The sequence below is a fragment of the Periophthalmus magnuspinnatus genome, chromosome 24 (genome assembly GCF_009829125.3).
Source record: "Periophthalmus magnuspinnatus isolate fPerMag1 chromosome 24, fPerMag1.2.pri, whole genome shotgun sequence".
Lineage (NCBI taxonomy): Eukaryota > Metazoa > Chordata > Actinopteri > Gobiiformes > Gobiidae > Periophthalmus > Periophthalmus magnuspinnatus.
In genome coordinates, this window is record NC_047149.1 from 21,161,209 (window position 1) to 21,183,414 (window position 22,206).

A 22,206-nucleotide genomic window follows, 5' to 3' on the forward strand; every position below is an offset into this window, starting at 1 on the left:
GGAGGGAAGTCCCCTGTCGTCATGGGGATAACTGACTACACACACGCGCGCACACAAATACAGCCTTTCACGATAGCCATTTGAAGGGCGTTTATGAAAAGTGGCTATTTAACACTTCATTTGGCAGGATTCAAAAGCCTCCGACATAAAAGTCTTGGAATGTAACCTATGAGGACAAAATGAGACGCCAAATAACCAACAACCCCATTTTGAAGATCACAGTAAAAGCAGCGTTTCTGTCAAGCGCAAAACATCTGATAAATACTTGAAAGTAATGGAAATGTTGAAAAATTCTCGCCAAGGATAGCATCAATAGACTGTCTCCTATAGAATGAGTATGTGCCGCGATTGGCCGCTTCGCTTCTCATAGTGCGGTGAAAATGTGTGTGTAGAATGCAGATTTGAATACATAAAAGGAGCCGTCCAACAATAACGTCTCACAACTGCCAATAAATGTAATTAGCTCTGAGATTCTGGCTTAAGGAAGGATAGTATGCACGTTTTTCAGCCATTTTGAGCACTTTTCATCACTATAAAGGTTCAATATTTCGTAAATTGTTAATTACTATGGCGATTAATGACGATTTAATCACACTGAAAGCTCATAAATAGCTGTTTAGGTGTTGTTTTGGATATTGTTGGATGGCTTCTTCTGTGCAAAACCATAAAGCACAGGGTTCCACTTCATTTTATGATTTTCTATCAAGCCAAGTCCGTCCAGCAGAACAATTTATCCACTCTATGACAATGGGATGTGGAAGAAAAGACAATTACACAAGACGCCCAAACGTGTTTTGTGAAAGCTCAACACAAAAAGCTAAACGCAAACAGTGTGTGAATCAGATGTAACAATAAAACCATTGTACTCGCCTTCACTACGATTAAACGCACAGTAAAGGGATGTTAACGCGAGGGATGAGTATCTATAGGGGGAAAGTGACACTGTAGGGGCTTTTGAGTTACATAAAATTAATGCAAATGTACGTTTTCGTTTTAGTTTTTTTCTTTAAGTTGAACAAAGTTGAGTTTCTTCCAGATACAAAAACGCATCGCATCTACGGAATTGTTCCTTTACCTGGAAAGTTCGACCGTATGAGATTAAATTCATCGCACGGGGACAAGAAGGTGAAGCCACAAGGTCAAATTAGAAATTCACTCACTAAGAATCAATGTTTTTCAGGTTTTGCAAAGAACATATGGAATTAAATACATGCAAATTAGGTGATATAGTTAATTCCGTACTGGGGAACATTCCAAGTAAAGGAATAACATATGTTTGGAGAGAAGCAGGTAACAGACTCTCCATTAGATAAGTTACAAAGAGGACCTATACGACGTCAGAAAAGTAAAAGTTTTAGTTGTAATTTGTCGCCAATGTCTGTGATTTTAGGACCAAGTCAATTCAAATCTGCTGTTTATTTATTAAGTTACCAAAGAGCCACTTTCGCCCGTAGATCCTCACCCCTCTAAAGACACTCCGCCGTCTTTTCGTGGAAACCCTGTCTGAACGTAAAGTCTGTACTCACGGTCGTTGCAGTGTGTGCCCGTGTAGGAGGTCATGGTGCAGTCGCAGGTGAAGTTCTCCCACTGTTGGATGCACACGCCCATGTTGGCACAAGAGTCCTCCTGGCACGTGGTACTGGGGCCTGAAGCGGAACACAGGTGCACTGTTAAACTCTGCGGAGGGTGGTGCTGAGTCAGGAGAGAACCGGTGTCATGCACGAGAAGAATGCACTCCAACAGATACGCTGGATACTTTATTAGATACACATGTTTTAATGCTTCAGTATGTAAAAAAATAGGACAAATGGACATGATACTGGACATTAGTGAAATTTAGACCAAGCATCGGTATGGAGCCAAGTTAAGGTAAGGTACAGTTTATTGTTCTCTTGGTGTACCGTCTGCATTTGACCCATGCTTCAGTGCTGCTGGGGCAAACTGTCAGGAGCAATGGAGGAGAATTTGTGGATGTAATATAAGTGGTATTGGGTGTAGCAGAAAATTCTGGTCCCTGGATACAAACCATGTTGGTGAGGTTGCACTGCATAGTCATAGTGGGGGGTCTTTGACACTCCTGGAAGTGGAAGTAGAAGTATTATTTATTTATATTTTATGGTTTTAAATGATACATGAAAGAAGGAATATATTGTATTTAAATATTTTATGTTATCTTCATTCCTATCAGTAATTCACCACACAACAAAAGCACGCGGTTTCAAAAGTTACATCTTATTTCCCATTTTGAGGCTTGGTCTAAACTTCAGACGATTTATCTAGAAAAGTTACTGCGATGTCATTTGTCAAACTTTTATTACATTTAGAAGCATTTTAACAGCTACATATCTAATAATAAGGCAGTTGAGCGTATGTACATAATGTGTACAAGGAGGAGACAGTGTCACAGGACGTCCAGAGTAAAGCCAATGGCCGATGTGTAATTCACTGCACAGAGATATACACTAACACATCATTGTGAAACAGGAGAAGTAGAAATAACCTGGATTAATTTATTTTACACAAGCACAGCTCCTGAAACTGGCCCTGTGGTTCTTAGAGCTTCCTCTGACTCCAGTAGTGACACTGTCTTTATCCTTTCATCCAGTGTGTAATGTGGACATGCAGGATGTTTCATTCCAACATGGACGAGTTTTATCAGAGTCAAACTTGAGACGCTGCATTCCCTCTGTGGATAAACACAAAGAGCCTCAGCCTGGCCAGCCATCGTAGCCATGTGCTTTGGTATGGAAAGAACTGGTGTGATTCAATGGAATTGTAACTATGTCACTTTCAAATGAAAGTCCACCACCTGCTTGTACCTAATGAGATGTTATTGCTTTGTCTGTCATGTTCCACAGTATGACATTAAGCATGTCCATTTCCACAGAGACAACCAGGTGACGCCATTAGGCCAAGTTGCATGGAATAAAATATCTGTATTTGAATAAATTCAATAATAAAAGTGTAATATTTCAGGCAAATCAATAACATCTCCATGGAGACAAGCCGGTGGTGCACCGTCCACCAGAAAAGTTACACAGAGCAACTTTATCAAAAGTCTGAATGTTTGTTACACTTCTGACCTCATATCCTTGTCTGAATGAATGCTGTTAATATTTATTCTTTTACAGTTAAAGTTGACCCATGTCAGTGTCTTTAGGGAAATGGCTTTGGTTGGCCAGACAAGACATGAAACATTTGACCTGCTATAAAAATACATAGATGGACACTGAAAAGACTAAACATATATATATGAATTATATATATAAAACTCAGTCAGTGCATGTGGTGAATGCACTTAGGAGTATGAGGGAATGCAGAAACAGACTTAAGTGCACGGCATAGATAATGATAAACAACCCCCCTGGTGTACAGTATATGGACAGGGACTAACTGAAACCCACCTGAGAAACTAAATCATAAATAAAATACAAATTAAAAAAATATAATGATAGACAACTAAGCAAAAGCAAGTCTAGTGCAAGACGAAGCCACGGAAAGACATAAAAAGTTGTACGGATTTGCTGACTGAAAGAGAGGCTTGTGTGCAACGCATGAGGCAGAGTGGAGCAGGTCAGCTTCTCATCAGGAGGACGGAGGAAACCCACGCTCTGAATAAGACACTTTACTCTGTCTAAATTACTAATGAGGAGAAACTTGATGGGTCTAAGCGTGTGAGTTTTGTTCATGTACCAGACCTTCTCCAGACGCATATAGTGGATAACAGACAAAAGTCCAGATGTTTCTTTGTACTACAACTTGTTTTGTCCAAAGATGCTGGGAGGATAAACCTACTATTTCCTTAGAGTAAGTAACTGTCCCATTAAGAAAATCTGCCCTGCAAATGTGTCCCATCAACTGAAGTACAGGGGCACATCTCCTGATCCTGAGAAGATGTTGGATAGAAGTCTTATTTTTTTAAAGGCAAGTGTGACCAAAAATGTTATGTACAATACTTTAAAAGAGAAAGTTTCTGTTAAGAAGACAACTTGGCGCAGATATGAGTCTAAAAACAATGAATTTGCGGACTGGGACACACTTTGCACAGAGAATAGGCTGAAGATTTTGCTTAGAAAGATGAGAAGTAAGACGGTTTGTGTTTGTCTGTACCCATTTGGAGTAAGAACTGCACGTTTTAAATCTACAGGTTTGAAAAATGAGACCCCTGGACACTTAAAATATGAGCCTATTGTGCGTTACATGTTTTAGTTTGGTTTCAGTAGGTTTATTTTGCATTAAAAGTGTTTTGAAATGTTCCAGATGTACTTCACGTTCGAATCTCGTTGGCAAAGCTCGCTCAGAGTAAATTCCTTCTATATACTTTCATAGAGATCTCTCTTAATGGATTATGACTCATCTGACTAGTACAGAAGATCAACACTAACAATGAGAATCTAACCTCCGGATCCAGCTTCAAACTCCAGCTTCCTGCTACATTAAAGCCAATTGAACATAATGAGACTTGTGTGACTTTGTTCCTGCAGTGCTGATGTCTCCATTGAAGAACACACTCCTCCCACACACTGATCACAAAGCCAGTCTCCTGTCTACCTTTCCACATATTTACACAAACATCAGTCATTTGTCTGTTCTGCTGCTACTTAATTACCATCCACTCAACTCTGTTTGTTCCAGTATTGCACGCCCACATTAGCAGTAATTTTCACTGGGAACACACCACGAGCTTCTCTTAATGAAAGAAACATTTGGTGTATTGAAATTTCTTGCATAAAGTTGCTACATTAAGAGACCCTGTACATTTTTGTTAGTTTTTTTTCATGTATTCGAGCAAAATCCTTGCCCCAGCACAGATATATTGTATAAACAGCTCTTGAGATCAAAATAAATCCACTGTGTCCTGTCTGTATAAACAGTTGTCCCTCGCTATATCGCGGTTCACCTTTCGCGGTCTCGCTGATTTTTTTGGTGCAATTTTATATGCTTTATTAGAGAGTATGATCGTGCATTGTGTTCTGCGTCCTGATTGGCTAAGGGACTGTAGACCATTGTCCATCAGTCTCCTCCGTGCCGTGTCTCCTGTACAGTACAGAATGTGTTCAGACTTTAGAATTTACATAAACGTTGGATCGCAGTGTGACTCTGAAGTGCTGTATGTTTGCAAGTTTTCTCCCCGACAAAACCCACATGAAACGTTCTGCACCGACAAAGACGCCTACGAAGGTTTGAACTTTGAGAGAGTTTAAACGAGAGAGAAATGTGAGAAAATGTTAATGCCTGTGTGAGAAAAGTGTATAAAGTGTGTGGAGAGGGGTTTTACAGCAAAAAACATATAGAATAATTGTAAAAAATAAAGCTGATACTTTATGGATTTCGCTTATTGCAGGTTATTTTTAGAATGTAACCCCCACGATAAACGAGGGTCCACTGTAATTAGAAAGAGCTTGAATGTCAGAGAATCTGGAAGTGTGCAGTTAGCATGTTAGTTGTTATTAGCTTTGCCAAATTATCTTAATGTTGAATAAAACGCTTGCAAACTAACTTGTAAATAGTGAATAAATAGGTCGCTCAGAATGCATAAGATAAGTGTGGAGTAACTCTGCATCACTGCAAAATGAACTAGTTCTGTTTTCCGTGTGTTTAGGACAGTAAAAATCTGGTACTATAATGAAATAGCTTGCTGACGGTTGCTCAGTTCTAGCCATTTGTCTTTTCAGAGAGCGGGTAACCTCAGCTGCACCAGGGGACACTGTCACCATAGCGACACCCATAGCGATGCATTGCACACGGCAGACTTTCAGACGAGCAGGCCTCTCGGGGCGGAGTTTAACCCTCTACCTTGAAGGTTGGCTTTGGTGAAACCAACTTTGTTAGCGCCGAAAGTAAACAAACACAACACAGAAAAGCGGAAAAGAAGAGGAGAGGTTAGTGAGGGGACAGCATTGTTAGTGCTTCCGGGAATTCTTAAACTTTGTGACCGTGGAGAAATACCTAAAACTTTAAATGATAATTGGGTTCTTACTGAAATATGTGTAAGAATATGGGTTCTAAAGATGTTTTGTTTTTTTTGTACCAAATGAGCCAATCTTGTATAAAATTAGCTAACCCTAGACAACTAACCCACTACAACGTGTAATAATTTGGATCAAACTGTAGTAATTAAAATTAATAATTATTAAAATGCCATTGGTCAACTGAAAGACTAAACGTAAACTATTAGCAACTATCATTAGCTTTATGACCTCACCATATATATAAGTATATTTTGAGCTGCAAATTAGTATCATAATTGCAATAGAATATGTTGGCTATGTGATTTCTTTGGTCTGATTCAGTCTAGAGAGCTGCAGCACTTTTATCCTAATGCTATGCTGCCATCTAGTGGTGCTGTGTGGACCTCCAATCCACCCTCCAAAACAATAACAAGCAAAACAGTACAGAAAAACGGGCTTGAAATTATTAGGATATAAGAGCAAAGTATAAAGGCAAAACCGAGTAGGATATGTTTAAGAAGTTTGTGCAGAGTAAAATGTGAGATAGAATCAATGCAAGATGTATATACACTTTATTTTATTTATTTTGTTACTACAATCTCTGTTGATTTAGAATTGGCTATGGTTACTTTTATTAAAATCTGAAAAAACAGCCTATTAAAATTGAAATAAATTCAAATAAAGCATAAGCAATTATTGTTATATGCAGAATACTTCAATTTGTGGTGTAATATTTATTAAGCCTCAAAATTAGCATTAGTTTTAGCATTTTAGCATTTATCTATGTAGGTTTTAACATGTTGTCAGTGACATCCACACACAGGCCTCTGTCCACGGCCTGATCTTTAAATATTTATTAATTTTAGCAGGACTTGGCAAAAAAGTCATAGAGATAAAACTGGACAGGAAGTAGTGACGCTAACAGTGAGGTCGCCGGGTGATTTTGTGCACAGAGTCGATTTCCGTTTAGAATTTCTGCACATATTTGTCCACAATGTTTGGAATAAATTGAAGCTAATGTTATACGATATATGTAAAATTATGTAATAGTAATGTTCAAGGCCCCATTGAAACATATACTAAGGCTAATCAATGTACAATCATATATTTAGCGTTTTGTTTGGGGGTGTTACCTTCACAGCCCCTCTCGATCTGCCCGCTGCGGAAGAGGGCGTCACTGATGAGGTCCGGCAGTCTTCCGTTGAGGTCGACCGAGGCCAAGCATCCCTGGAAGCCCTCACGGGACACCACCAGCTTGGGCAGGTTGTGGTACATGTTGGGTCCCAAGCCGCCAATGAACAAGTCGCCTGCAGAGACGTAGAGACGAGGTAAAACATATTGAAATTTCGATGAGATTCCTTTTTTTTACAAGCTCGTTCTATTAATAACAGTATCCCGTTTTATCCTCGCTTTTCTCATCTTGTCTTAATAGATGTAGTGTTGAAATAAGGATCAGTCTAGGAACAGTAGTTAAGCTGTCAGACTCGCCGAGGTATTAAGAAAATCTCCAGACACTTGTTAATTTTTAAAATGCCAGATGTAATAAAAGACTTTAGTAGAGTGATAAAACAGGAAAACTTCAACGTTGTACATGTCAGCGGTGCTACAGATAGCTACTTTGCCACTGTTGGACATGTTGGATAGCTCAAACTTTATTTTTATTTCTGTTTTGGTTTCAGTTTACATGCCTTTACTATAACATTTCTCAGAATGCATTAAAATAAATGATTAGAGCAGCAATATGGTGGGAAAGGGACGTCAAACCACAGCCTATAACTTAGAACATTTGTTTGTCTACATGGAGATGGTATTGTTTTGCCTGAGATGTTCCACAGTATGGCATTAAATGTTCTTTCTTTGTACATGTAGACAAGCAGGTTAAGGCACCACTAGGTCAGATCTGTGGAGAGACGACTCCACTTGCAGTAAGAATACATGTTTTTCAGGGTATTTTTGAGTAATAAAAACACAGAATGCTTGTTCTTCACGGTATTTTTGAATAGTAAAAACACAGAATATATGTTTTCAGGGTATTTTTGAATAATAAAAACACAGAATGCATGTTTTTCAGGGTATTTTTGAATAATAAAAACACAGAATACATGTTTTTCTGGGTATTTTTGAACAATAAAAACACAGGTAGATAAATAAACATGATACCATACTGTGTACATTTCAGATTTCAGGCAAAGCAATGGCATCTCCATGGAAACCACTACAAAAATTACATAGAACACCTTCAAATGTCCATTTACATAAGGATTTTTATCGTGAAAGAAGCATTACTAACCACTGTACACCATTTTGTATCTGATGGATTACAGCCCGGTTACACGACTGTCACGGACTAAACCAATCCATTTTGCCCACTCTAACCTCCTTTTATAACGACACGGGCGGTTTTACCTTTGAGGTCGAGGTTCTTGGCCCCGTTCACGTTCTGAGTGACAGATTTGGCGTCCACTTTGAGCGTGTGGGTGTTGGAGGCATCTCGGGTGATGACCACATTGTGCCACTGGTTATCGTTGAGAGGGCTGTCGCTGTTCCCCTTCAGCAGACTCGGACCGTTGCCCAGGTCAAACACGTAGTGGATGAATCTGTCGCCATGGGAACAACAAAAGCGGGTAGTTGGTACACAGGGTAGAATGTTTTATCGTCCGGGCTTATTGGATTACAAAGTTTTATGAGGATGTTTCACTCATGGTAATAAAAGTTGACAATGAAATGTTTTGGCGTAGCTCAAGAAGGATTGCGTTCCAACGAGGTTACAAAATGGAGGTATGGAGATCAATACTCGCTGATAGGTAATAAACTACATCTTACAAAACGCATTAATATTACATATATAACGACATAAACACGCACGTTTCTGTTGATAAAAATACAAAAGAAATTAGAAATCCAGATAATGATGATGAAGTTAATTATTGTTTTGTTTTGTAATTCAGTTTTTTAGTTGGGTTTAAAAATTTTTGAACAAAGGGGGTCGAAACAAAGCGCTCGACTAAACTAACTTAAGAATTAAATAATGAACTAATGAATGAAGTAGTAAACAATGAACGAGGCATCAAGACTTGCAAATGAAATCATAGTTTTAATGGTTGTAATTAGCAAAGACTATAATTATCTACATAACTTCCTACATAAACTAAAGTAAATATGGTGTTTTGAAACAGAAAACCTGTAAACTCTGTATTGGTACTTACAGTTGAAACCAGAAGTTTACATGCATGATATAAAAAGATACATCTGCTTTTTTTTCCTCACTGTCTGCCATGAAATCAGACTAAACTTTTACTGTTTTAGGTGAATTAGGATTACCAAAATTATTTCTATTTGCGAAATGCCAGAATAATGAGAATTTTTTTGACAAGTCAGATATTTACATATATTTCATTAATATTTGGTACCAAAGGTGTGTCAGGTATGTCTCAAATGAACTCAAATATTGTCAAAAACCTATCAGAAGCTTCCAAAGACATGACGTCCTTATCCGGGCTTTCCCAAATTGTTTAAATGCATAGAAATCTTACTGTATGACTTCTGACTTTGAACAATGCAAAGAAAAACTGATGTAAAACAGGAAAGTTTTGTCTGATCATGTCGAACAGTGAGAAAAAAAGTGTATGTGTCTTTTAATATATTTTATGTAAACGTCTGATTCAGCTGTACAACATCTGCAAACATGTTTAGCAGTTCATATATTAAACACTTCCAGGGGCATTATTATATGAATGAAGATTGAATATATGAACTGCTAAACAAGAATCCTACTGTTAACAAATAAAACAGAAATCTTATCAGTATTTTTCAGACTTAATAACTGTCAAGAATGTTCAGTGACATTAACTAGCCAAATAAATGTATAGTTATGCTAAATATGTCTGAGTAATCCTGCAGTTGTCCAGGTTGGTTCCATCCATAGATTGTATAAATAAGTTTACTAAGGGAGTGTGATGTGACCCATAGCGTTCGACAGCCAGATGAAGCTCGTTGAGGCTAGCAGTTATAGGCGAATTTGGAGGCAAGTTCCATATTAGGAATCACAGCAACCAAAGAGCCAATCCAAAGTGAGGCTGTTGAAGGTAACACCCCTTTCTGTCCATTTTCTGCCCACTTCCTGCTAAACCAACGGTACAGGCTTGGCAACCCTCCTTGGATGAGCGGGGAAATGTATACACTCTCAAAAACATGTGTCAGTGTGTATTCAACCTCTCACCCTTTGACCAGCTCTACGGCGATGAAATCATTCCCGTCTCCGCTGTTGAAGATGATGAAGCCGTCGGAGGAGGTGGTTTTGAACTGGAAGAACAGGTGCATGGTGGTGTAGGCCTGCAGCGTGGCCAGGCCCAGGTAGCTGCCCTTGGTCTTAAAGGTCACGGGGTCAGCGATGATGGCGCGCATGCCGAACCGAGCGTTGAGTTCACAGAAGTCGATGTCTCCGTTCTTACACATGTCGATGTACTGCATGCCGTTGAACTTCAGGCTCTGAGGGAGAATACAGATTATCAGGAAGTACGGTACGGTATTGGAAAGTACACATTAGTGGTCTTCAGACAAAATTAGCTAAAATTGCTGCTATAATGGCTAAAATTATTTTTTTTCTGAGTCAGGTTTCACTTAAATTATTGCACAATAGTCTATTCCTACCATGTTTGAATTATTGTGTAGAAATCTGGGGTAAAAATGTATTAATCTAACATAAAATACATTTTTCTACTCCAAAAGAAGGTCATTAGAATAGTTAACCAAGCAGATGATCTCGCACCAAGAAATACTATTTTTGTTAAGTTAAAACTAGTAAAATTGTCTGATCTTGTTGATTTGAGCACAGCCGTAATGATGTACAGTATAAGGCGTATAATCATAAGCTCAGCCCCTTGTTTACAGATCTTAATCGAACAGAGACAGTCAATATCATCTTACACGAACAAGAATATTCAAAAAAAGGAAGACTAGAACCAGTAAAAAGCATCATCATGTTTCTGTTCGAGGGGATAAGTGTGTGGAACAACCTCGATGATAAATTAAAACGCTCCTACACAATAGAAACATTTAAAAAGAGGCACAGTATAAAACATAACTTTTTGAAAATTACAAGACTCAGGAATGATTTATGTGAACTGCTGTGGTTTGTAGTTTTTCTTTTGTTTAAATATTGAGTCACTTGTTGTAGAACTGATGCTGCTTTTCTTGGAATTATTGTGCGTTATTATTAAATCGGGTTAGGCATTATAAGTCATTTTTACTTCAGCCTAAACCTGTTAGATCATGATAGAAATGTTATGTACGACCTTATACAAGTTGAATAATGTTTGTTTTTTAATGTAATGGCCAAATAAAATAAATACTACCAAAAAAACAACAAAAAAAACAACTAAAATAAATAAATACTACTATTTTTTTAGCTCTGTATTCAACTGAAGAAATTCTTGGTCGACTAAAGACAATCGAGTAGTTTCTGAAAAAGGGGGCATGGAAAAAGCTCCAAAAATATTACCGATCTCTATGTATCTGACCCAAACTGCTCTCATAAGACACAACTTTTTATATAAAAATACCAAATCTTCAGTTAACTCACTCAATAACTTCTCTTCTTTACTGTTGTCCCACATAAATCCTTCTAATCCAACTAAAATGACTTGTCTCCTATTACAAATTTCGTTCGACTAAGACACCATCAACCCATTAATCAACTAAATAAGCTAATATTTTTCCCTTTAGGTTTTCTATTTTTGGTTTGTCACTCAAACCTCCTGCCTCTGACTAAACTGCGCTGATATTGCAGTACTATCACTTTGGATTACGCACAATTTTATCAAGCACATCAGGTTTTGAATATGTGACACCATTTTAAGCAGCACATGGGACCGCACATGTTTTCTGCAGTGATGGAGCAGTGCTGTACTCATCTATTTACAGTATTTATTGATATTTACCTGAAGGTGTCCAATGAAAGGAGAGGGTGTAGACGAGATAAAGCGTTTTTCTGTCAGGATTCCTAACTCCACGTTGTTGAACTCCAGGCGAGTGTGATCACCCGCCATTTGACCTGAGGAAAGTAAGACGCAGTGAGAGATAAAACAAGGAAAGACTTTAAGGAAGTTACTTGGATATTTGAGAGACTGAAGTGAGCGAAGTTTGTTTTGGGTCTGGTGGAGTTTGTAAAGCAGAAAGGAAATATTATTAAGATATTTGATGCATTGGTCAATTAACACAAACCATATTCACGCCTTTGCACAGTTTACTGTTTATCAGCTTTACGTCAGTTTGTACTAATTATTTTACCACCACAATCCAGTGTGTAGAAATTCTGATCTCGTTTCAGACACATTTCCAAGAGATTTGATGAGGCACCTGAGGCTTCTTCCAGGCCCTTGAAATAGTGCTACATCAACAAAAGGTATACAGCACCGCATAGTGGCAGGATGTGCAAATGACACATAGAAGACATAAAGAAAAGCTCCAAAGGGTTTAACTCTACATCCAACTTAAAACATAAAAAATAAAATGCCGGTGACAGAAAAGGAAAAAACTGAAAAAAAAACAACAACAAAAAAACATGCTGTGTATCGGCTTATGGCTTGTACCTTCTGCCATGTCGTCGTCCACAGTGAGTTTGAAGTTCTTCCCACGGCGCAGCACCCTCACAGAGTGCCACTCGTTATCGTTGAGTTTCTGCCCGGCATAAAGCACCTCAGGGCCTTTGCCTGAAGAGGAGGGGGAGTTAGTGGAGGGAGGGGAGGGACAGGCACGCACAGATCTACTCCTACTACAGGTTAAGTCAGATACATCATTAAATCAGTGGTAAGTAAGAAGTAATTTTCCTTGTTTATATAGTTTTCTAAGGTTTGTTAAAGTTAAACTAAACAATATTATTTGAGGATTCAACTGTGAACATCTGTGGGATTTCCAAATCTGACCACTAGAGGGCAATACTGCTCCACACATCACTTCTCAGTTTGTGAACTAAACTGGATGAAAAAAGTACACATGCACATTTAGTTCATATTTAAGTAGTACAATCTAAAAAAATTCTTATTATCTTCTGTTACCAGCACCTTGCATTTATATATAGATGTAAGGCCTGTTATTTGGTGGCTTTTACTATCAATAACCTCTGTTCTCTCTGTTTTCTCTGTTTTTTTTTTGTTGTTTTTGCATTATAAGTATGTACTGCTAATAGAGTTCCATATTTAGTACATGCTGGATATTAATGGGCACATACTGTATATACTAACTAAAACAAAACACAGAAATAAAATCACTTATGCAAATGAACAAACTAATCCCTCAAACATGCACACTGAAAGTAAGCACATATTAGTATTAGTATTTGAAGTGCCAATTAGAACCCACAATCAGGAAAGCGGTCATTTTCCAATCTTTCAAGTATTTTCAGTTGTATTTGCATAACTTTGATTACTTCTTCTACTGTTATCATGGAAATCCTCTTATCTGCTCACTACATGCGCACACTGCTAGCACAAGGCTGAATCAAAGAGTGATTGAAGAAGAGAGTAGACTTACTGGAGTTACAGTTTATCCTGACACAGTCTAGATGGGAGGGAGAATAAGTGACAGATGAAATCGCATCCTTCAAGGTTACAGCTGCAGACAACCAAGAGCATAAAGCCACCTTCCGGGGACGGTCACATGCTGCTGGGCGACCATTTTACTTCGTCCTTGTGCTTACACTCAAAATCCAATTCGGGTTTATCTTTGTTTATGTTAAAAGCAAAGTATTTGTGCTTCCTTTTGATGCAATACTAGCACGGACTGCGTATAAGTGTGTAAAATGGTCGCTTACTTTGGCCACAGTGATTTTGCAACTGGACAATCGAAGTCAAATGATACTAGAGCTATACAAAATGTGAAATTAGTCGCATAATTACACAACTTGTAATGATAAACTGTTGCTATGCAGTGTTGTTTATTTAAATTGGAAGCAGAATAGCTAATTTTGAGCAATGCACAGAACACTGAACACAGATGGGCAGTATAGAAAGATCTGGCAAATCTTATCGACTTATAAATAGTATATAAAACGCCATCTTGTGCAATTTTGTCACCGATCCTGCAAATCTCTTAAAAAAGAGCTGCCTTCTTGTATCATATTAGAACGCATTGAATGTATTTGACTACATTTTCACACTTTTTTGGTCCGAGTTAAAATCTATGTGACCAGGCGAGTCATGTGCCGTCAACCGCAACAGAAAAGTGGAAGCAAACAGCCTCGAGCCACCAAGCACCTTCACCTATCAAAGTCTATACGCCCAGTTTGTACAATGGGACAAGTTCACATCGTTTCTATGTTTTAGTGATATATATTCGTAGTGTTTTTTGTTTTATCTAGCCTCTGGAGAGTGTAAGGTGCTGTGGCGTCGCGCTGTTTGCTGACGGGCCGCAGACTCTGGGCCTTTGAAGGGGTGAGTGCCATCTTTGAACAGGCGTGAGGGATGTCAGCTACAGTCCCGGGGTTACTAATGGACGGAGAGGAACATGGAGCTACTATAATGATCACAAAAAAATTGAAAAAAATTGAAAAAAAAGCATTCCATTGAGAAAAAATGTTCAAATGCCTTAACAGATAGCAGAAGAATTTTTAAAAATGCATCTTCGGCTATTAGTGCCATGTGGTATGTGTCAGAATGTCCGAAGTAATGAATATGAGCGATGGCGGGTTCAAAGGGGGCGCTGTTGAAAATGGAAGTATTGGTTAAATGTTCGAATAATGGATTTAGAAAGTACAAAACATCTCAGCATAAGCCAGAAAACTCCAATCCAGGCAAAACAGAGCATGCATACACAGACGAGGTAACAGTTTGATAGCTACCATGTTAGCTAAGACTGAAACGGATAACAAATAATTAAAGAGGCTGTACCCAATTTTTGTTTTTCCAAAGTTTAGCCAATTTAGTTCTGCCCTGGTACAGATATATCATAAAAGCAGCTCTTAACATAAAACTTAGACCACTGTGTAATGTCTGCATCTAATTATTAAGCATTATAAACAGGACGTGAGCTATTAGCATGCTATTTGTTGATCCCAAAGTTTGCTCTGGCTCCTGAAAGCTGTGAAACGAGCTTATAAAATTGTCTAGCTCAGGGCTGTCCAAACTACGGCCCCGGGGCCAAATGCGGCCCTCAGACCAATTTTTGTCGGCCCTCACGCCTCCTCCTAAACTGGCCCAGTTGATCAGGAAGTATTTTTTAGTACAAATTGACTCTATAACCTGAATCACATCACATTGCATTGTGATACAGACCTCAAAATAATCTTCCAAGTCTTATTAAAGGTACAATAACTCCCTGTATCGACACTGGTCTGTGGTTCTCCACTTCAAATATGAAAAAAGTTTGGACACCCCTGGTCTAGGTGAATAATTAGGATGCTAAGATTAGGTAATTGAGGAATAACATTGGACAGTTTTTCCCGTTTTTTAAGACAGTAAAAATCAGGTACAGCCGCTTTAATAATAATAAATCAAAATAAATGAGTATTTTCGTCGGGCCCACGTAAGGACGGCTGATACGATACCCAGGTTGACGGTGAGTTTGACCCGCCCGCTGTCCAGCTCCAGCCGCAGAGTGTCAGCAGAGTCCCGGGACGTGGCGGCCATCAGGAGCCCGAATGCACGCTGGGACATGAAGCGCAGGGAGACGTCCTCGGCCTCAGTGTGCATCACGTGAGGGATCACCACCTTCATGTACATGCTGCCGTCGAAGGACAGGGTGGACGACTCTGCGAGGAGAAGACAAAAGAGACGGTCAGTGATGGTGTCGGTTGATAATGCGAGAAGAAAATATTTTATCTATCGAATGGTTAAAAGTCCTCAATATGGCACCTATAACAGGAAGCTGAATGTGACAGTAGGTGGTGGAACAAAAGTGATGACATAACGCAGATCAGGCCTAAACTATGTATGTTTTTTACTGTTAATGAGACACACCAAGAAGTAGACTTGATATTTTTAGTACCTTCTAAAACTTAAACAAACCCAAACCATTTTTTGAACCTTAACCTTGTTCATAAACCTTTTCAAATCTTACTCTAACTGTTCCTAGACCAGTGGCGGAGCTTAACAAAGTAAAAGTAGTAAAGTACATGCACATTTTAGGTATCTGTACTCTACTTAAGTACATTTTAAAGTGGATATTTTTACTTTTACTGCATTTAACAGCATATATCTGTACTTTTTATTCCACCACATTTTTGAACAGGACTGAAAAGTAAAAGTTTTCATTATTGTTTGAGATCTGCTGAAAAGGCTGAGGGTTTATTTTTAACACATTCACAGTTTGAGCAAACAAAAATATACAAATAAAAACAGCTAGAAAGAATAAGTATTGATTCAAATGTTTCTCTTCAGCAAAATTCAGCACAAATCTGTATCAAAATAACTACATTTGACGTTTTATAAGACCTCAACATATCTGCAAAATGCTTTTACTTTTTACTCTTTAAGTACATTTTTAAACAGATACTTTAATACTTGTACTTAAGTAGATGTTTTCATGTGATACTTTTACTTGAGTGTGTGTTTTTTTGTTTGTTTGTTTTTTTGCCCCAGTATCTGTACTTTTACTTAACTAACAAAACTGAGTACCACCTTCCACCACTGTTCCTAAACTCACTTTGACTGACCAATCACAGCAGACCATCCAATCAAACTGACCCTCCTGAATAGGGTCCATCACCAAATACATAAATTGGTAGCAGTTAATTCCTTTGTTATCTTGTTTTGATGCTAAATGCAATATTCAAAGTCAAATATAAGTAGTTAAAGGTCCTATATTGCACAAAACAGACTCTTGTAGAGCTTTTAGTCATGTCAAAACATTGCTACATCCTCAAAAACACACCTGGAGTTGTGTTTTGTTTCATTCACACCTTTTGTTATTAGTCTGTACATCTCTGTTCCACCTTGTGATGTCATGAAGAGGTAGTTTCCAAGTCAACAGCTACCATTTACCTTGTTTTTTTAGTAGAGATTGTAAATTTCATGACCGATATCATCCTAATGTTTCTAGTGAAGGCGTAAGTAGTTTCAAAACACAGCGAAGCACTTCCTGTATTACCAGATGACATCACAAGGTGGAACTGAGCATTTTCTGTCTGAGAGAAGACCTCAGCCTAACATCAGCCTTACATTACGCTTGGGTTTGTGTTTTAAACATGTGCGAATGAAACAAAACACAACTCTAGGCATGTTCGTGATGAGGAAACAACATTATAACACAGATCAGACAATAGCGTAATACGGGCTCTTTAAACAAACAATTATCCATGACACTTTTATTATTTTGTTTTATGGTATAAATTAGCATGTTTACATCACTGTCTGCCACTCAAACCCACGTCTCTACCCGCGCATTTAAAAACATGAAATCCTATCCTTTCACGCGTTAGTGATCACCATGTCAACGTGATGTCCTCTAATGATGCGCCTATGTCATGATGGTTCCCTTAGATATGCATCATAGGAGAGATAATGTACAGTGTAGACATCTGCTTGTTATTCTCCTGCCTGACACGAGCCTAAACTCCGCACTTGTAATATATGTACCACATTACTGTACTGCGTGCCGTCGGGAGGTGTGTGTATGCGCGTCCCATATGGCCACTCACAGCTGCAGTCATCATACAGTGACAGGTACAAGCGTGGAATCACAGGCTGCTCACTGTGCAGAAAATTAAATCATCAAAACCACATCATGAACGCAGCTCTCCGCTGATCTAGGCTTTTGGTTTATATGCGCCTACAATCCAAATCCAAATACAGGCGTGTGGCATACAGGACACATGGAAGTTAAAGGTCAGAGTGTGTAAGCACGGGTTCGCTGGGCTATGGTAATGTTTATGTCGTTGGAATGGTTGTCTAGTTTTTAAATTATGTTAACACAGAGAGGAAAGAAAGAGAATAGTAATGTTTCAGTACTGTATTAAAAAACGGTTATTGTGTTTGTCTCGTATATATCTGTGTAATCCCTCAGTCGTCCAGGTATGATCCGTAGTAAAAGAATTCAGATCTGTCAACTGGACAAAAAGTTGTAGGAGTGAAGACGTTTCATTGCTCATCCAAGTTTCTTCAGTTACTAGCGGTCTAGTATACAGTTGTCCCTCACTATAACGCGGTTCATCTTTCACGGTCTCGCTGTTTCACCGATTTTTTTAGTGCAGTTTTACATGCTTTTTACAAAGTATGCGCGTGCATTGTGTTCTGCGTCCTGATTGGCTAAGAGACTGTAGACCATTGTCCATCAGTCTCCTCCGTGCTGTGTCTCCTGTACAGTACAGAATGAGTTCAGACAAATTTACATAAATGTTGGATCGCAGTGTGACTCTGAAGTGCTGTACGTTTGCAATTTGTTTTCTCCCCGACAAAACCCACAATGTCGATGAAACGTTCTGAACCGACAAAGACGCCTACGAAGGATTGAACTTTGAGAGAGTTAAACAAGAGTGAGAAAATGTTCATCTCTGTGTTAAAAAAAATGTATAAAGTGTGTGGTGAGGGGGTTTTACGGCAAAAAACATAGAATAATTGTAAAAAATAAAGCTGATACTTCTCCTATTGTGGGTTATTTTTAGAATGTGACCCACACGATAAACGAGGGACCATTGTATAGTTATAATCTATGACATACATGGATCATAATCATAATTTGCACATTTTGAAATAGTAATATTCTAAAATTGATCTAGAACGGATTAATAAAAGAAACAAATCAGGTGACTTCCGTGTTAGAAAACAGCAGTGCCCAATGGAGGCTGACGTCGCCGTAAACATCATCACAACAAAGAGTCGGCACCATTGATAGATAGCTGCAGAAGCTAGCTAGCATTTACACCAAAATGCTGCCGAATCCTACTCATATCATCGATTAAGAAATAAAATTGGAGAAGGAAATAAGTAGAGGGCAGTGGGCGTATGCTGGGGGCAGTGAAAACGGAGGTTGACCAGGAATATGGCGTCTACGAATCACGAATCATCCCAAATACAACTTTGGATGAGTAAATGGCGAGGCGAGCAGTGATATAAGATGGAGAATGGACTTTTTACTTGTGCAAAAGTCTAAGAGCAGTGGAGCAGGAGAGGCAGGGAGCATCAGCGGGCCTGCCTTCTCCTGGGAACCACGGCAGATTAAAATGTGTATTCGACCATGAAATACCTGCTTTGACACTTCGCCTTCTAGAGGAAAAAATAGCCCCGCGGCCCCAAAAATGTCCTGGGAAATATATGGTAAAAACTGAAGGCGGTGGTTGCAAAGCACGCTTTTTTTTTTTTTTTTTTACTGTAAACGATAAATCTCTTTTCCGATGGTTTGGAAATCGATTTGTGAAACATTTACTAATAAAATCATAATGAAACAATTGCTGCGTTTCAGATTGCATGGTATATGGTCACATTTTTATATAGTGCTTTTCCACCTTCTAGACACTCAAAGCACTTTATATCAAGGAATCAAATGTCTTGCCCAAGGACACAACAACACAACATTCATCTGTGGAAGCCAGAATTGCATTGCTAACCTGTGAGTCGGTGGATCTGACCACTCAACCGATGATGTTTATGTCGAGAGCGGGATTTGAACCGCCAACCTTCAGATCAGTGGACAAACATTCGACCAACTGAGCTACTGTTGCCCCTCAATGTCATAACGGACACAATAAAGGTGGGGGCAGCTAAAACGGATACAGTATTGCCAAAATTCAAGCAGTTTTAGGGTCTAGTCACTGATGGAAATCATCAGGGTCAACATCTGGGAATTTAGGTTTTGGATATTTTATGACAAAGTACAGAGTAATCAATAGGCCCCCCCATCTGAGAGTATGGCATCATCACATTATAGAATCTGAAAACCACCAATAATTAGTGGAGTTTGACTTACTAAATGCTGAAGTACAGAAAAGTACAATCTATAAAGCTGTGTAAAGTCAGAGTAGCATTCAACTTCTACTATATTTCAATACAATTCATCTTTATTCCAGATTCATGGCCCATTTTAAAACAGACAAGGACAATGATATTACAAACAATAACATTAAAGAGTCCATTTACATATATGTTGGATCGCAGTGTGACTCTGAAGTGCTGTATGTTTGCAAGTTTTCTCCCCGACAAAACCCACAATGTCGATGAAACGTTCTGCACCGACAAAGGCGCCTACGAAGGTTTGAACTTTGAGAGAGTTTAAACGAGAGAGAAATGTGAGAAAACTGGACTTGTGGTAGAAATTGTAGTCAATATACACTGCAAGAAGTGTTAAAAGCCATACTAGTCTTTGTCAAATCCTTTAGTCTCACTGGAAGGCTATATGTAACTTTGAGTTTTCCATTTACATGTCTGCTGTTTTATTTCATATGTCGGTTGTTCGATCATCCTTAACTGTTCTCAAACATCCAGCCAGACTGACCTAAATGCAAATCGTACTTGGGGAAGGGCTTGGACCCCATTGCTCTGGGCCCACTGCAGCAGAAACTCTGTCTCTATTGGGCTTTGTTTACCGGTGCAAACGTAATAAATCAACAAAGACAGTCTTCTTCTATGTTCTGGTGTTGTTTTACAGAAAATTCCCACGACAGACTGATACCGGATTGCACTGAATCTTACGTTTGTGAGTGACATTATTATTTAATTTTCTGACTCAGCCTGCAAATAAAACCGTACTATAGCTGGAGTGTACCATGGATTAAAGCAGATCTGTTACGCAAAATGGACTTTTCAGAGCTTTTAACCATGTGATAGTCATTTCCCCTTCGCATTTCCCCTCTCGAAGTTGTTTTGGGAATGATTCGAGGATGTTTAAGCAATCTTTAATCGCTTATTTTCAAGACGCCATATTGCAAATCAATCTTCGTTTTCACCGCCATCGGCATACGCCTACTGCTCTGTACTCACTTTGTTCTTCAACTGTACTTTCTTAGTCGATAATACGCACAGGATTCGGCAGCGCTTGCGTAGTCGTTTTGGTGCAAATGCCATAGATTATAACTATGCTTCAGTTGTAAAAGACCTTGAACTTCTTGTAACTTCACACAACAGGAATATTCACATGTAACAAAGGTGAAATTGAAGTAGTGAAAATGGAAGTACAAAGGTGTCTGAGTGTCTGAGTCGTCAACGTTGGAATGGCTGAAGATGTTAAGACCACGTACGTAGGTGTGAGAGTCTTTTTAAATGACTATTCCAGGAGATATGTATATTTTTTTTACTTCCAATAATTAAAGCTAAACCGCTCCAACAGTGCAGAGTGGTTCAAACTAGTCATGTAGTGCATTTAGATTATGTATAATTTCCAAACGGTAGACGCACACCCACTCTCTGTTTGAACTATTTAATGAAATCAAACTAATCACAGAGAGAATTTACAAAGGCTATGCGAAAAAAATGAGTTATGACATTGGCTTCTGTCATATAAATACAAATAAAAAGAGCCATTCTTTTGAACGGCTCTTTGAAACGAACAGATCCAAAAGATTCTGATGCCATGAAAGAGCTCAAAGTCACATCAAGTTCAAACAATGTTGAAAATATTAGCTGCCAGCTTCAGGGTTGAGATGTGTGGAGAGTTTTTGGCATTAAAAACACCCAGAATTAAATAAATGGAAGATGGATTAGTTAAATGCAATACTGTGTAACACTCCAGACAAACTACTGACACAGTATCACATTTTCACTTCATAAACAAGTCTATATTGTACTGATGTGGTATTTAAAGGTCCTATATTATGAAAAATTGACTCTTGTGAAGTTTAAATCATGTTATAATATTGTTACCTCATTAAAACAGACCTGGAGTTGTTTTGTTTCATTCATACATGTTTGAGTAACACTTCCTTACTAGTCTGTTTACATCTCCCAAACTCAAAATGCTCTGTTCCACCTTGTGATGTCATGAAGCGCTAGTTTTCAAGTTAGCAGCTACGTTTTACCTTTATTTCAGTCGAGATTGGCAATTCCAAATGATTCTAGTGAAGGTGTCTGGAGTTTAAAAACACAGTGGAGCATTTCGTGTATTACCACATGACATCACAAGGTGGAACAGAGTGTTTTCGGTTTGACAGAAGAACACTGCCTAAATATAAAAAGTTTGTGTGTTAAACATGTGTGAAACAAAAAACAACTCTGGGTATGTTAGTGATGAAAAAGCAACGTTATAACACACTGTATGGACAGACCTGCGAGTAAATCGGCCACAAACTTGGCTCAGTTACACCAGTTCTGTGAGAAGAAATCGGCCAAAATTC

The 22,206-nt window shown here is 38.6% G+C and overlaps 1 protein-coding gene across 1 annotated transcript in view; it reads right to left on the reverse strand.

The window, feature by feature from the left end:
- Window positions 1-22,206, reverse strand: part of LOC117392670 (neurexin-3b-like) — a 565,984-nt gene that overhangs the window by 315,288 nt on the left and 228,490 nt on the right. The window contains exons 10-18 of the mRNA XM_055232346.1: window positions 15,493-15,696; window positions 13,482-13,508; window positions 12,542-12,661; window positions 11,891-12,003; window positions 10,171-10,439; window positions 8,358-8,548; window positions 7,085-7,258; window positions 5,797-5,823; window positions 1,527-1,646 (exon numbers count right to left, since the gene is read on the reverse strand). Of these exons, the coding sequence (XP_055088321.1) occupies window positions 1,527-1,646; window positions 5,797-5,823; window positions 7,085-7,258; window positions 8,358-8,548; window positions 10,171-10,439; window positions 11,891-12,003; window positions 12,542-12,661; window positions 13,482-13,508; window positions 15,493-15,696 (1,245 nt within the window). The remainder of the gene's footprint in view (window positions 1-1,526; window positions 1,647-5,796; window positions 5,824-7,084; window positions 7,259-8,357; window positions 8,549-10,170; window positions 10,440-11,890; window positions 12,004-12,541; window positions 12,662-13,481; window positions 13,509-15,492; window positions 15,697-22,206) is intronic.